The sequence below is a fragment of the Hipposideros armiger genome, unplaced genomic scaffold (assembly GCF_001890085.2).
Source record: "Hipposideros armiger isolate ML-2016 unplaced genomic scaffold, ASM189008v1 scaffold_143, whole genome shotgun sequence".
NCBI lineage: Eukaryota > Metazoa > Chordata > Mammalia > Chiroptera > Hipposideridae > Hipposideros > Hipposideros armiger.
In genome coordinates, this window is record NW_017731493.1 from 362,431 (window position 1) to 378,406 (window position 15,976).

A 15,976-nucleotide genomic window follows, 5' to 3' on the forward strand; every position below is an offset into this window, starting at 1 on the left:
TGTGTGTGTGTGTATTTATTTGTGTGTCTGTATTTATGTATGTAGTAAATTACAAAATGCCACCTGGACCATAAGTAAACTGTTTTTGCCTAAGTTACAGGCAGAACCAAGGCTTATGCTAAAAGCATGCTTTTATATTATCTTAATATCTAAAAGTGTGTTCATCTGGATCTTATAATTAAAGAGAAAGAAATGACAAGAAGACAATGAACCCCAACAAGGAATACTGAGGGAGATAGTATTTGCCCCTAAAGCCTACGGCAGACCTGGTATTAAAGGTGACCCCTAGGCTGTACCAGAAAGATCCAGGCCACCCACAGGAAGGGCTTTCTCCTTTATCACCCTGAAATCCCATGTCTAGCAGTGTCCCGGTAAATATTTTTGCTCCCGGAAGGCTTGCCTTGTAGGGGTGGGCATCTTGAGCTGCCGTATATTTTATTATGTCTAGTAATACATTTGTCTAAAACAAAACGAAATGAAACAAATTTCCATCACCTTATAATTATGATTTAGTGGCGCTCAGTCTTCATGGTATATCAGAATCTCCTGGAAGCTCTTTATAAAAATGTGATAACCGGGCTCCACACCAGGGTCATGGGATAGGACTGGACATGTGTATTGTTTTTTTTGTTTGTTTTAGCTGAGCCATCCTGCCACCTGTTGGCAGCTCAACTTGGGCCGGGACTCAAACCACTGTTGCTCAGAGCTCAAATTCTTGAGCGAACTCTTAACTAACTGAGCCACTCGGCCGGCCCTGCTTTTAAAGTTCCATAGTTGATTTTGATTCAGAGGGATAGTTGAGAACCACGATTTCACATTGAACTCCTTAGAGCAAGACCAGTGCACAGCTACAGGACAGCAGTCCAAGAGGTCACCCACCTGGCACCAGCTGGTGCTGGGGGCACAACCCTGAGCCTCCATCACAAGGAACCCCCAGCTCCCACAGAGCAACGCTGGTAGAGGGACACCCAACTTCCATCTTTGAATACTTCACCTGCTTTAAATGAAATGAGGAGATGAGAGGAAGGGAAAGGCAGAGCTCCCCTGGAAAGGCTGGATGTTCATTTGGGCTCCAAGTGAACAGGGCTCAATTTTCCAAGTTGATTTAATGAATAAAAAGGACAGTGATAGACAGTTCTATTTATTCCATTTTCAGTGGTTCCCTTGTATTTAATTTGCTGCTTCTATTAGAATTGAACACCAGAACTGGTATAACAAAATGTAATTTAAACATTAAAATTAGTCATTTGTGTATAGCTGCTTTATATGTGTATGTAAATATGTGCTTTTTTTCCCCTCATGATGGTTTTAAATATTTTAACAATTTGTTCAAATAGAAAGAATTTCCATTGACTATTTCATATCCTCCGTGTGGGACATGCACTTATACCCTAATATGTGCGAGTTCAGTGACCAATCATCCTGGTTTCACCTGGGCTGAGAGATTTCACCGTTTCAAAATGGGACTCTCCTGAGCAAACCCAGGTTGATGGATGGTTCCCTTACTTGTACCCCACTTGTTCATTTGGACAGCTATGTTTTCCTGTTCCTCATGCCCTTGACTAGGACTCCTCTTGTTATTCACTATATATGTATTTTTTTTGCATCAATAAGTGATATATTTCTGAAGAGTGTATGGGAGAAGTGGATAGAAGGGTTGGCAATTCATACCCCTCAGTGTTCCACTGAGGATATTCTCATTTATTACATCTTCTTACCCATTTCCCTCTTAGACGGCGATCACCGGCAGTCCCAACCCCCAAACCTCCAGCTGCGCTCCTTTCTCACGCAGTAAACTTGATCTCTCTTAGCTTCTCTTCTTGTACACTCAATCAGCACTTGATACTGTCTTCAAATAAAATGAAATTTTGCAGACTTAATTTTCTCTCAGAAAGGAAATGATTTTCGAGTTTCCAGTGTTCAGAGAACAGTGAAGCATTACGAATAAGAGAAACATTTCTGTTCAACTAAATTATATATGTATATACATTTATAACTATATCTACCTACCTGCCTATCTGTGTATCTCTGTGTGTGTGTGTNCTCATGGCGGTGCACCGCAGTTCACCACAGCTCACGAAAGCTCAAGCCCGCTGCCTACATCGTGGCCTCACGGCAGCCCAGTTCCAGGTTGAGCTGCTGCTCACCATCTTAGCTGTAGAGGGCAGTGTCACTGGCCCTCATGTGGGATCCTAACTGGGGCCCTGCTGCTCAGAGCTGGCATCCCAAGCCAACTCCCAACCAACATGCCACTTGGCTGGTCCTCCACATAGTATTTTAATCACTTTCCCAGTGGATTTAAGTATAACAGACTGACTTTATATTTTCAGTATTTTGGGGTCCTCTTTATTATCTTATCTACTTTTCAATACGATGCTACATTTTTAATGGTGTCCCATAATGACCACAGCCATAAATTCACACAGCCTACCTGTTTATTTGTTGATTAAGAAAATAATTCATTTTAATTTTAATTACTTAGTTTAGTAAATAAATGTTTTATATTTATGGACCAATGCTTCCTTTTCAAAGTTTCCAGAACCATTTAGAATGTTGGTGGTAATTACTTCATCCCATTTATACTGGAAAACTTCAAAACCATCCCAGTTATCAGGTCCCTTTGAGCTTACAAGGGTCAAAGGTGCATTTAGATTACAGGGGGTTATGGAGAGGCAGCATGAGGAAGTTAAGAAGAAAAGCAACATGAACAACCAACGAGCGAGGCTTTACTGGACTGGATGTAGCAGGGGCTCTGGCCACGTGGTGAGAACTCTTCTCATTCCCTGAGATGAGCTATTCAAGGCCTCCTTCATTAGGGTCTTAGAGACACCTCCACAGGTTACTCTGCATGTAATCACTGAGAGCGTGGGTGTCAGGGTAAGATTCTTGGGTTTGGGTTTCTTCTGACTCTTACTTCCTAGCTGTATGATATTGGGTGAATTAATTCATCTCTATAGCTCAGTTTCCTTGCAAAATGGAGACAGTAACATCATGTACCCCATGCACTGCTATTCTGGTTAGAAGAGGTAACGGATGTAAAGTACTTAGAACACTGCCTGGCACAGATTACACCCAATAATTGTTACCTATTATTAGTTACTGCAAATTTAAGTTAACCTACATTAGACAATGTCTTTCCTACTTCTGCCAGATTCCTATTGTTTTCAGTCTCTTTATTTCCTTTAATTTTTTTCATAATGATTTTATGATATTACAATAAAAGTATTTTTTCCACTTTGTCCTCTGTTTTCATCCTCTTCCTTTCCTAACTAAAAGAGTCTGAAATTTCTTTTTTACTTTTTCTTCATAGATTAAAATCTGTTTAAAGGAATATTTTTATATCTTTTCATATATTTTGTGTCATCTCATTTTTAGCTTAGACACCCAATCCAATCATGAGAGACTTTCTTATTTCTTGCCTCTCTTCTATGATCACATGTCATTTTCCTTCAGTTTATGTCTCTTTGGTTGAGTTTAATTGGAATGCTCATTTTAGTAACTGTTGGAATACTGGAAGATATGTTTTCAAAAAATAAACATTTTAATAAGGTCTTATAAAGGCTTACAATATGTAATTGGCTGAGATACTGATAGAATTTTAAAGAGCAGTCGTTTCTTACTAGTTCTTATAATAGCGAATTGTAGGCCTTTGTAAAAAAAATTCACAATTTTTTGGTAATTTGGATTCAGTTTTTCTATGTTTTAGAGAGGGTTGATACTATTTATTTTTCATAGTCTTACCAGGAGGTTGAGGAGAAATGTGATGTATGTTTAGAAGTCTGAAATAGGGAACAAAAGGTAATGTTGGCAATTGTATCAACCCAATAGAAGGAAGAGAAAAATAAAAGCAAATAAGTAAAACACAACAGAAAGTGGTAGAAATAAGTACAAATCATGAGTTTTTAAGTAGTTATAGTAGGGCAGAATGCAACTATTTAAAAATAGATTAACAGTGTGAATTTTTTTTAAAATTCAGCTATTTGCTACTTATCATGGCATATCTAACTAATAACCAGACAAAAGGATTGAAATAAAGACAGAAAAAGACGTCAGGTAAATACTGTATTTCTTTAAGACAACATCCATTTTAAGACACACCTTTATGTTATGAAATACCAAAAAGAAAAATAAAGCCATCTAAAGTCTGACATCAGTTGCATATGCATCTTGATTTCAGATGTTAAATTGTGTTTAACATGTGTTTTAAATTGTAAAACCCAATAATAAATAGAAAGTCAGAATGGCAATATTCATATCATATAAAATATAATTTAGGTAAAAAAATTTATAGCGATAAAGAGAAACATTATAGAAAAATAAAGAGAAAATCCAATAAGAAACATAACCTTTACAGACTTATGTGGTCTAAACAGCAAAGCCTGATTGAATTACAAGAAAATTCAGCAACTTCAAAATCATGGTTGGAAATTTTCTAACACCTCCAGCATAAAATTATAACCATTTGTAAAGAGAGAGTAAAATAAACATGATAAGGATAGAATATACTTGAACAACATAATATTCTAAAAACTTCGTTAAATATTGGGTTGTCGGAAAAGTCGTGATGTATTTTTTCTATGTTTTTCATTGCAAAAATGCATCATGACTTTTCCAACAACCCAATAGATACAGAGACTCAAGTGTTTCATGCATAAAGTTAGTAATTTGTTCTTTGATTTCAGATATCCTTTAATTTCACACTGTGTATTTGTATACAATCAATTTTTTAAATGAGAGAAATGATAAAGTGTTAAACACACACACACATACATACACATGTATGTCACCCCAAACCCTCAAACACAAACTAACACAGAGTTAATATAGTTTTTTATATATATATATATATATATATATATATATATATATATTACAGTTTATTGCCAGTGGCTTTGAAATTCACATCCCCTTTATTTGTACTATCTTGATTTTGAAATGAATACTTATAATTCTAATGTTCTACTGGTTGGATTTAAAATGAAACTTTAGGTTTTCTTGAATATTGTTTAGCTAAAAATGTTGTTTTGATTTTAAAGGAAATAAATATATATTTTTTCCTAGAGAGACATTGGCAAGTAGGTCATAATGAGAGATTCATATGCTATATAAAATTTGTGTATTAAAAAGTAAGAGGCTTTTACTGGGAAAATGCTACTTACGAAGATGTTCTTTGGTGTGTGAGTTTGTGTGTGTGTGTGTGTGTGTGTGTGTGTGTATTTATTTGTGTGTCTGTATTTATGTATGTAGTAAATTACAAAATGCCACCTGGACCATAAGTAAACTGTTTTTGCCTAAGTTACAGGCAGAACCAAGGCTTATGCTAAAAGCATGCTTTTATATTATCTTAATATCTAAAAGTGTGTTCATCTGGATCTTATAATTAAAGAGAAAGAAATGACAAGAAGACAATGAACCCCAACAAGGAATACTGAGGGAGATAGTATTTGCCCCTAAAGCCTACGGCAGACCTGGTATTAAAGGTGACCCCTAGGCTGTACCAGAAAGATCCAGGCCACCCACAGGAAGGGCTTTCTCCTTTATCACCCTGAAATCCCATGTCTAGCAGTGTCCCGGTAAATATTTTTGCTCCCGGAAGGCTTGCCTTGTAGGGGTGGGCATCTTGAGCTGCCGTATATTTTATTATGTCTAGTAATACATTTGTCTAAAACAAAACGAAATGAAACAAATTTCCATCACCTTATAATTATGATTTAGTGGCGCTCAGTCTTCATGGTATATCAGAATCTCCTGGAAGCTCTTTATAAAAATGTGATAACCGGGCTCCACACCAGGGTCATGGGATAGGACTGGACATGTGTATTGTTTTTTTTGTTTGTTTTAGCTGAGCCATCCTGCCACCTGTTGGCAGCTCAACTTGGGCCGGGACTCAAACCACTGTTGCTCAGAGCTCAAATTCTTGAGCGAACTCTTAACTAACTGAGCCACTCGGCCGGCCCTGCTTTTAAAGTTCCATAGTTGATTTTGATTCAGAGGGATAGTTGAGAACCACGATTTCACATTGAACTCCTTAGAGCAAGACCAGTGCACAGCTACAGGACAGCAGTCCAAGAGGTCACCCACCTGGCACCAGCTGGTGCTGGGGGCACAACCCTGAGCCTCCATCACAAGGAACCCCCAGCTCCCACAGAGCAACGCTGGTAGAGGGACACCCAACTTCCATCTTTGAATACTTCACCTGCTTTAAATGAAATGAGGAGATGAGAGGAAGGGAAAGGCAGAGCTCCCCTGGAAAGGCTGGATGTTCATTTGGGCTCCAAGTGAACAGGGCTCAATTTTCCAAGTTGATTTAATGAATAAAAAGGACAGTGATAGACAGTTCTATTTATTCCATTTTCAGTGGTTCCCTTGTATTTAATTTGCTGCTTCTATTAGAATTGAACACCAGAACTGGTATAACAAAATGTAATTTAAACATTAAAATTAGTCATTTGTGTATAGCTGCTTTATATGTGTATGTAAATATGTGCTTTTTTTCCCCTCATGATGGTTTTAAATATTTTAACAATTTGTTCAAATAGAAAGAATTTCCATTGACTATTTCATATCCTCCGTGTGGGACATGCACTTATACCCTAATATGTGCGAGTTCAGTGACCAATCATCCTGGTTTCACCTGGGCTGAGAGATTTCACCGTTTCAAAATGGGACTCTCCTGAGCAAACCCAGGTTGATGGATGGTTCCCTTACTTGTACCCCACTTGTTCATTTGGACAGCTATGTTTTCCTGTTCCTCATGCCCTTGACTAGGACTCCTCTTGTTATTCACTATATATGTATTTTTTTTGCATCAATAAGTGATATATTTCTGAAGAGTGTATGGGAGAAGTGGATAGAAGGGTTGGCAATTCATACCCCTCAGTGTTCCACTGAGGATATTCTCATTTATTACATCTTCTTACCCATTTCCCTCTTAGACGGCGATCACCGGCAGTCCCAACCCCCAAACCTCCAGCTGCGCTCCTTTCTCACGCAGTAAACTTGATCTCTCTTAGCTTCTCTTCTTGTACACTCAATCAGCACTTGATACTGTCTTCAAATAAAATGAAATTTTGCAGACTTAATTTTCTCTCAGAAAGGAAATGATTTTCGAGTTTCCAGTGTTCAGAGAACAGTGAAGCATTACGAATAAGAGAAACATTTCTGTTCAACTAAATTATATATGTATATACATTTATAACTATATCTACCTACCTGCCTATCTGTGTATCTCTGTGTGTGTGTGTATTCATTCACATATGTATCCATGTTAGTATTTTTCAAGTTTGTGCTTTGATTAACAGTTCATACTTTGCACATGATTCTTAGTTTACAAAACTGACAAATGAAAACACTGTGATTCCCTGAAACATTAAACATTAGACATGATAAATTGTTGAGAATTTAAGGGAAACTTGGTTTACACATTGGACGGTGTGGCATAGTGTTCCTTTCTTTAATCCTACCAGCTGTACTAAACTTCCTCCATGTGCTTCTTCTCACAGCCAATTATTGGTGCATGAACACTGTTCTCATTTAACAACAACCCAACATTCGTATTTACCTTCTGTGCAGAAGGCACATGTGCCACATGATATAGAGATCATTAATTTTCACCATGTTCTTTCTAAGTTCAAACCAAGGAAGACTGTGGGTGTGCACAAAATATTTGTCAAGATTTTTTTCTCTTGGCAAAGAATATTGTGAATCTTATAATGGAGTCTATTCTGTAGCAGTGGGGCAAATGTTTGGCTTTATTGCAAAAGGACTGATAGAATCTGGTTAGCAAATACTACAGTAATTTTTCAGTTATCCTCTTTAGAGAGGTGAAAGGAACACTATCAGGTTGAACAATCAATTAAGCTAAACTGACAAACTTCCACAGTGATTTTTCTGCTTCCTCTTTTCCAATAATCCTCAAGCATCTTTTTCAGCAGGCACTCATCACTAAATTTTAAAGGGTCTTATATTTTACTCTTACAGAATTCATGGAATGGGTAGAGCTAGTTCTTCTCATGCTCACCTTCTTATGGAGTTCACATCTGGAGTTGACAGTTTGATTTCTGAACCTGCCAGTGTTGAAGCTGCTACCTCAGGCCATTCACTTACCCTCTCTGCAGCTCTCTTTTATCATCTGTTAATGAGTGTCCTGCATCTATGTAATAATGCTTTTCTCTTTTCTTCATGATCACTTATAATTGCAGTCATTTCCCTTGGGTCTGAGGGCTAAGTGTTGCCAGCTCCATGAACCAGGACGGGCTACATAATTTGCAATGCTCAGTAAAAAAATGAAAGTACAGGATTTCTTGTTCAAAACATATTAAGTATTTCAAGATGACAAGAGCAGAGTATTACACCAAGCACAAGGTCCTTCTAAGAATGGGGCCCTGTGTGACTGCACAGGTCACATGCTCATGTGTTGGGCCCTGCTGTGAACTTGGTGAAGATCTCCTGGGATCAAGAATGAGGCTTGATGCTCTCTGGCAACAAGCCCAGGGCAAGGTCCCAAATATTACTTCCTTTGGAAGGGAAGGCCTGACCCATGGGTAGAAAGCATAGTGCAGGGTTCCAAAGCTTGTTCTCTAGAGTCTGATATCCCTGTGTTGAAACACTGGCTCTGATGCTTAGCACCTATCTGCTCTCGGGCAAAGAAGTCCATTAAACCTGATTTCTTTACCTTTAACTGGGAATAATGATAGAACCAACTTTCTAGAATTGTTGCTAGGTATAAATAAGAAAATTCATGCATGGTATTAAGAATGTAGCATATGTTCAATAAGTAATAGCTCTTATGATGAATATATTTTATTTTACAGCCCTGAAATATTCCTTTGGTGTATCTGTTTAGAGTCCTTTACACTTTCCTTCTCAAACTGAGGTTTCTGGAAAGGTTATCTGGCTACATCTTTAAGCTGAATATAAAACAATTTCCGGTCTACTGTTTCTCTGTTCCTGATTTGTGCTCACTAATATGATGTTATTCTGTACATTTATCATGATTTTCTCAAACCTCAGTTCTGCCAGTGATGGGAGGATCATAAGGTATAAAACTGAAGTGATAGATGGCTTGACATGGTGGTATTAAGAAGATGATGTATTGATAGAATGTTTTGCGTTACTAACATTTGAGGCATCATTGAAATTATTGTACATTACTAATACTGCTAAATGCACCAGCGTCCCTGGAGAATCTTGTAAAGCCATTTTCCCGAGGAAAAGTGACTGCTCACATTTTCCTTGTCAGGTGTTTTAAATCTTTAATCACAATGACCAGAGATAACACTCAAACTATTTCATAATTGGTGGGAGGGTATATTTACTACCAGTTGGAGAGTGCCACTAGCCCATCAGAGGAAGCCCTGGGGTGACATCCAAAGATCATACACACTATGATTACATCCAGTAAAATCACACTTGGTGAGCATCATTGGCTGATTATAGCTTCTTTGTGATCCACTCAGGCGTTTTATACCAGTTGCGTTTACAAGGGAACATGAAGTTATTTGAGTGGGTTTGGCCTTTGGGGGGTGAAGAAGCCGACCTATCCAATAATTATTCTTCTGACATTTTATCATTTGCTGTCACCTATAAGAATTATAGCCTGCACGGAAGTATTTTTAATATAACATCGGTCAAGAGTTCAAAACAGTACAGATCTTGGAAACATAAAGGAGATCTGAGGTATTCAAGGACTAATTGGAAAACACTTTGAACCTACTGGGTGGCTAAAATAACAATTTTCACTATATAATGCTTACCATAAATACAATGACTTCAAAGGGACACATTTTAAAGGAATAATTCTTTTAAATGGTATTGCTTTCCTGATTACTCTTTTGTAAACACACCCTGCCCCATCAAAAATCTGTGATCTTTTACTAAGCTGTACAGTTGGTAAATGTTACCAGTTACTGAAGGCCTACTTTAACCAGTAAAATAAATGAAGAGCAAAACTGGATTCATCATTTTCTTAAGAAAAAACATAATGAATCATGTAGAATCAGAATAAGTGTGTTGTAAGAGGCATATTGACAAAAAAAATGTGTCCCCAGTTAAGTGGGTGATAGGCTACCCTTTTCCCACTTACTTATTCCTACAAATACTGACTCATGCTTCTTTGGACAAAGTTTTAAAAATCCTGATTAGGACAGCACTTGCCATTGAGTCTGATGTTTAATTAGAAGAAAACACAGGGAAATGACAAATGTGGCTAACTATTTGCACCTGTGTAAACAAGCACTGCCCACCATCAGTCAGCATAATGATCCTTCCAATCAAGGGCTTTTCCTCTTACACTGCCTCTTCCTGTATCCATAGAAAAAATCCAGAATTAGGATGAAGTCCTGTGAGGTGTGTGCATGTGCATGTGTGCATGTGTGCGTGCATGTGTGTGTGTGTGTGTGTGTGTGTTTGTGTGTGTGTGTACATAAAAAGATTGGTAGGAGGATTTGTTGGGGGATAGTCAGAGAATAGGGAGAAATCCATTTGGCCAGGGAAAGAAATTAGCATGGTGGTTTTTAGAGTCTGGTTCCCAAAACATGCCCCCCAGAACCAGAACATCACATCGCTTGGCCCACTTTGTGAGAAATGCACATTCTCGTGTGCAACCCTAGAACTTCTGGATCAGAAATACTAGGGGGAGGCTAGCAAACAGTGTTTGATCAAACCCTCCAGGGGACCCTGGTACGGCTGATGTTTGGAACCACTGGCTTAAAGGACAGTGAAAATCTTCTTGGGTGACAGGAAGAGAGCTATTCCACAAAGAATTTCAGCTGATCGCCAACTTGTGCCTTTGTTTCTGAGATGTGCTGATTCTCCATGATCATAGTTGCATACAGTACCATTCCTGGTTCTCATGTGGATGAGGATTTCTAACTGTATTTCACTGAGTTATAACTATTTTTTAAATCAAAGGTTGTTTGCCTCAAAAGAATCCTGGGTATAAGTTGTTCCTTTCTACTCTTTTCTCCACAAGAAATTAAAGAGTTTAGGTAGATCTGTTTAAATTGGTTTTCCACTTAAAATTTACTTTACCTTTTTGTTAAATACTTTTTCATCTAAACATGTTTTTTTCTTATTTCATTTTGATTTACTTAATTTTGATGAAGGATGTTGGCTACCTATCATATGCTAAGGACTTTTAGTTTTGGAACTTGTATTTGGTAAAAGTAACTGAGGAATTTTGAAGATCTTCCAGGAAACTTGAGATTTCAATGCAAATTGTATTTTGCATTATTTAGCTTTTCAACCAATCTTTCTTTGCATGTCATTTCAGCTATCAGAAGAAAAAAACTGCTATTGCACCATTTGATTTTTTTAAGTATGGCATCTTATGAGATAAGCATTTGTTTGTTTATCATGTTTGGAAAACATGCTTTCCCCCTTTTTTTCTTTCTTTCTTTTTCCTTTCTTTTCCTTTCTCTCCCCATTTAATTATTCTTCTTCTTTTTATTTATTAACCAGTAAAGGCTTTTGATTTCTTTAAAATATAAAATAAACTTTGAAATAAAATGTCAAGAACTTGAAAGAAGAATATGACAAAAAATAGAAGTCAAAGGTAAAAGAGGTATGGTTAACACATGAAGGAGAACAAGAAGTAAGGGTTTATATGACAGCATGACTGGAAATTTGAACTAGAAGGTGGGATAGTCTTAAGATTGGGAACCTTGAGTCTGAGAAGGGGTTGACAGTGTCTATTTTTGGCTCTGTGGAGTAGCTATAATGTGCATTAGTGATTATTTCTGAGTCTGTCACTTACCAGCTCTTTGACTTTGTAGGTTAGTTATGTCCCATTGTTGTGATTCATTTTTGTACTCTGTAAAATCTGATTTAAAATACCTTTTTAGCAGGATACAAAATTAATGTACAGAAATCCATTGTGTTTCTGTATATGAGTAATGAACAAGAAGGAGAAATTAAAGAAACAATCCCAATTACAATTGTATCAAAAATAATAAAATACCTATGAATAAATTTAACCAATGAGGTGAAATACCTGTGCTCTAAGAACTATAAGACATTGAAGAAAGACATTGAAGAGGGCACAAATAAATGGAAAGATATACTGTGCTTATGGACCAGAAGGATTAATACCATGAAAATGACCATACTGCCCAATGCAATCTAAAGATTCACTGCAATCTTTATTAAAATACCAATGACATTCTTCTAGAACTAGAACAAATAATCCTAAAATTTATATGGAACCACCAAAAATCACAGATAGCCAATTTCAAACTCTATCACAAAGCTATAATAGTCAAAACAGTAAGGTACTACCACAAAAAAATACACACATAAATCAATGGAACAGAATAGAGAGCCCAGAAATAAATTCTTGCTTATATGGTCAGCTAATCTATGACAAAGGAGGCAAGAATATACGATGGAGAAATGACAGTTTCTTCAAGTGGTGTTGCGAAAACTGGACAGATACATGAAAAAAAAATGAAACTGGACCACTGTCATACACTGACTACAAAAATAAACTCAAAGTGGATTAAGGACTTAAATGTATGACCTGAAACCATAAAATTCTAGAAGAGAACATAGTAAAACTGTTTGATATCAGCCTGAGTAATATCTTCATGGATGTGTTTCTTTGAGCAAGGGGGGCAAAAAGCAAAAATAAACAAATGGAACTTTATCAAACTAAAAAGCTTCTGTACAGCAAAGGAAACCATCAATCAAACAAAAAGACAATATAACTGAATGGGAGAGTATATTCACAAGTGATATATCCAATAAGGGGTTAATATCTAAAATATATAAGGAACTCATACAACTCAATAATAACAAAAAAATAAACAATCTGATCAAAAAATGGGCAAAGGACATGAAAAGACATTTCCCAAAGAGGACATACAGATGGCCAACAGATATGAAAAGATGTTCAACGTCACTAATCATCAGGGAAATGCAAATCACAACCACCATGAGATACTACCTCATATCAGTCAGAATGGCTATAATCAAAAAGTCAACAAATAACATGTGTTGGAGAGGATGTGGAGAAAAGGGAACACGTGTGTACTATAGTGGGACTGCAAGTTGGTGCAGCCACTGTGGAAAACAGCATGGAGAGTCCTCAAAAAACTAAAAGTAGGTCTACCATACAATCCAGCAATTCAACTTCTGGGTATTTATCTGAAGAAAAAAAAATGCTAATTTGAAAAGATATGTGCACCCCTATGTTCATTGCAGCATTACTTATAATAGCCATATCTTGGACATATGGACAACCTAGGTGTCCATAGATAGATGAATGGATAAAGAAGATGTGATATATTCATTCAAAATGGCCTATTATGCAGCAATAAAAAAGAATGAACTCTTGCCATTGCTCCAACATGGATGGACCTAGAGGATATTATGCTAAGTGAAGTAAGGCGGTCAAAGAAAGACAAATACCGTATAGGTTTACTTACATGTGACCAAAGGAATGGTTGCCAGAGGGGAAGATGATGGGAGGATGGGTGAAAAAGGTAAAGACAGATGTAATCAATAATATTGTCATAAGTTTGTATGGTGATTGATGTTTACTAGAATTAGTAGCATGGTCACACTGTAAGGTATAAAAATGTTGAATTACTAAATTGTGCACCTGAAACTAATGTAACATTGTATAGCAACTATACTTAAATTAAAAAATATATAAAAAATTAAGGAGTAGCTATTACTGTAGAACAAAGAGGGGTGGTGACTGAGAGAAGGGAGAAGAGCTAAGCCAGGGACAACTGTGTACCACTGATGGAAGCCTTTGCCAAACTCTGTGAGGAGGTTAAACATTCTGGCCAGCTAGTGTGGTACGTGTCATTCAGTGGCGATTCCAGTATGTCGCTTAGCATGTTGAGGGCCCTGATCAGTCCCAAGGTACCACTCCCTCTTCCACCTGATTTTACAGTGCTCTACTACTTGCACTCTGGGCGTGGCCATGAGACTCACTTTAATAGAATGAGGCAGGAGCAACAATGTACTAGTTCTTAGTCTGTGTTTCAAGACCTTGTGTGTTCCCGCATGTTCTATACCTTCTATACTTGGGTTGGTTGTTGGTTCAAGGAAGATGAGAGATACATTGTGTTGAGCCCAACCAAGATCAGTCGACTCTCAGCTGACCCCAGATGTGTGAGCAATAAACGTTAATCATTTGTGGAAAAAATACCTACTTTTCAGTGTTGTTGTGGGACTAAAAGAAAACATATAAGAAGCCTGAGTCTCAGCAGTGGGATACCTACAATCAGGACATATTGATACATACAGTTGAAATTCATCTGTGTTCATAGTTGCATGGCACTCCGTTCTATTAAAACACCACAATTTTTGTATCTATTCATATGACAAAAGATGTTTTGGTTGATTTCACTTTTTTGTTGATATAATAAAATGAACATTTATGTACATCTCTTCTGATACACAGGCAGGGTTTTACTAGCACTAATAACAGGGATTGGAATTGCTGGGTACCAGACTGTAAACACCTTTCCTAGACAATGCCAGACTGATTTCTAAGTGGTTGTATGTACTGACACTTCCACTAGGAGTGTATAGGGTTTCCCTTTTCTTGATACTTTCACCAATAATTGGTGCTGCCAGGTTTCAAAATTTTTGCAATTTGATGGGTGGTAATTGTATCTTCTGTGGTTTCATTTAGCATTTCCTTCATTACCAATAAATAGAGCATATTTTAATATATTTAAGGGTCATTTGTGTTTATTTTTTGAGAAATGCTTGTTCAGATCCTTTTTCCCAAAATTTTCTATAATGTTTTCTTTTGCTTGATGATTTGTGGAAATCTTTGATATATTTTGGAATTCAGTCTCTTTTTCTTTTTTACCCATATGTAACAGGTATGTCTTCTCTCCCAGTTTTTGCTTTGTGTTTTCATTTTTTGTAAATGATGTCCTTTCATATATAGGATTCCTCATTCTCATTCTTTTTGTTTGTTTGTTTTGCATTTTTTGTGTTTAAGATATTCTCTGTTTTCCAGAAATCAGAACGATAATTTCTTAGACTTAATTTCAAGTTTTATAATTTTGCTTTTCAGCCTTTAAATCTCTTAGACTTGATTTTGTGTATGATCAATGTAATTTTTTTCTTCTTGGACAACCAATTGTACTATCACTGTTTATTAAATAAATCCATCTTTTCCCCATTACCCTGCATGGCCACTTCTGTCATATATCCAATTTTTGTGTGAGGGTGTGTCTACTTCTGGTGGTGTTCAGTGTCCTTAGTCTATTTTTGTCCCAGTTCCACATTGTCTTACTTAGCACTTAAAATAAATGCTGATATCTGGTGGTGCATGTCACTTACACGATGTTCTTCCTCTTGATTGTCTTGAATATTAGCCTTTTGCTTTTCTATATACATGTTTAAATAGCTTAAGAACTAACACACACACATGTGCACACATATATGTTATATATACATAACATATGATTTTCTTGGAGCTGAATTGAATGTATAGAAGGATTTGGGGAAGAATTTCTAGTTTTGTTATTTTTTTAGTCTTCTAATCTCTAAACAGGGAATGTCTATTAACTAAAGTTTCAACTTACTATTCCTTTTGATTATCCTTGGGATTTTCATTATTACTTTTTTATAGTATCACTAATGCATTTCTAGATTTGCTTGTTGGTATTAATCCAGGTCCTGAGCATTTTCCAGTGGAGTGCTTATACATATTTAGTAAAGCATCCTACCAGAAGTAGATAACCTATGGAGAGTATTTTTATATGCAGTTTTCTGTTTAAATATGTGTGACTACCTTGAGTTTGGTTTCTCTGCCCACCTATGTTGTATACTTACATACATGTTGGTCTATTTTTCACTTTGTAGGTGGAAAATGTTAACCAGTGAAAGAGCCCATTTTTGGTCAGGAAGAATTTCACAAAGTAGGTCTGAAGGAAATCTGATTGACATGGAAGACCAAAAAACCTCAAAAAATTGCAGTATCATAGGTATGGGAATTTATAACTGT

The 15,976-nt window shown here is 36.7% G+C and overlaps 1 protein-coding gene across 2 annotated transcripts in view; it reads left to right on the forward strand.

Annotated features, from left to right (window-relative positions):
- MACC1 (MET transcriptional regulator MACC1) overlaps positions 1-15,976 on the forward strand; it is a 71,239-nt gene that overhangs the window by 31,248 nt on the left and 24,015 nt on the right. For both annotated transcript variants that reach the window (XM_019650605.1, XM_019650606.1), the window contains exon 2: positions 15,835-15,956. In XM_019650605.1, the coding sequence (XP_019506150.1) occupies positions 15,842-15,956 (115 nt within the window). In that variant the 5' untranslated portion in view covers positions 15,835-15,841. The remainder of the gene's footprint in view (positions 1-15,834; positions 15,957-15,976) is intronic.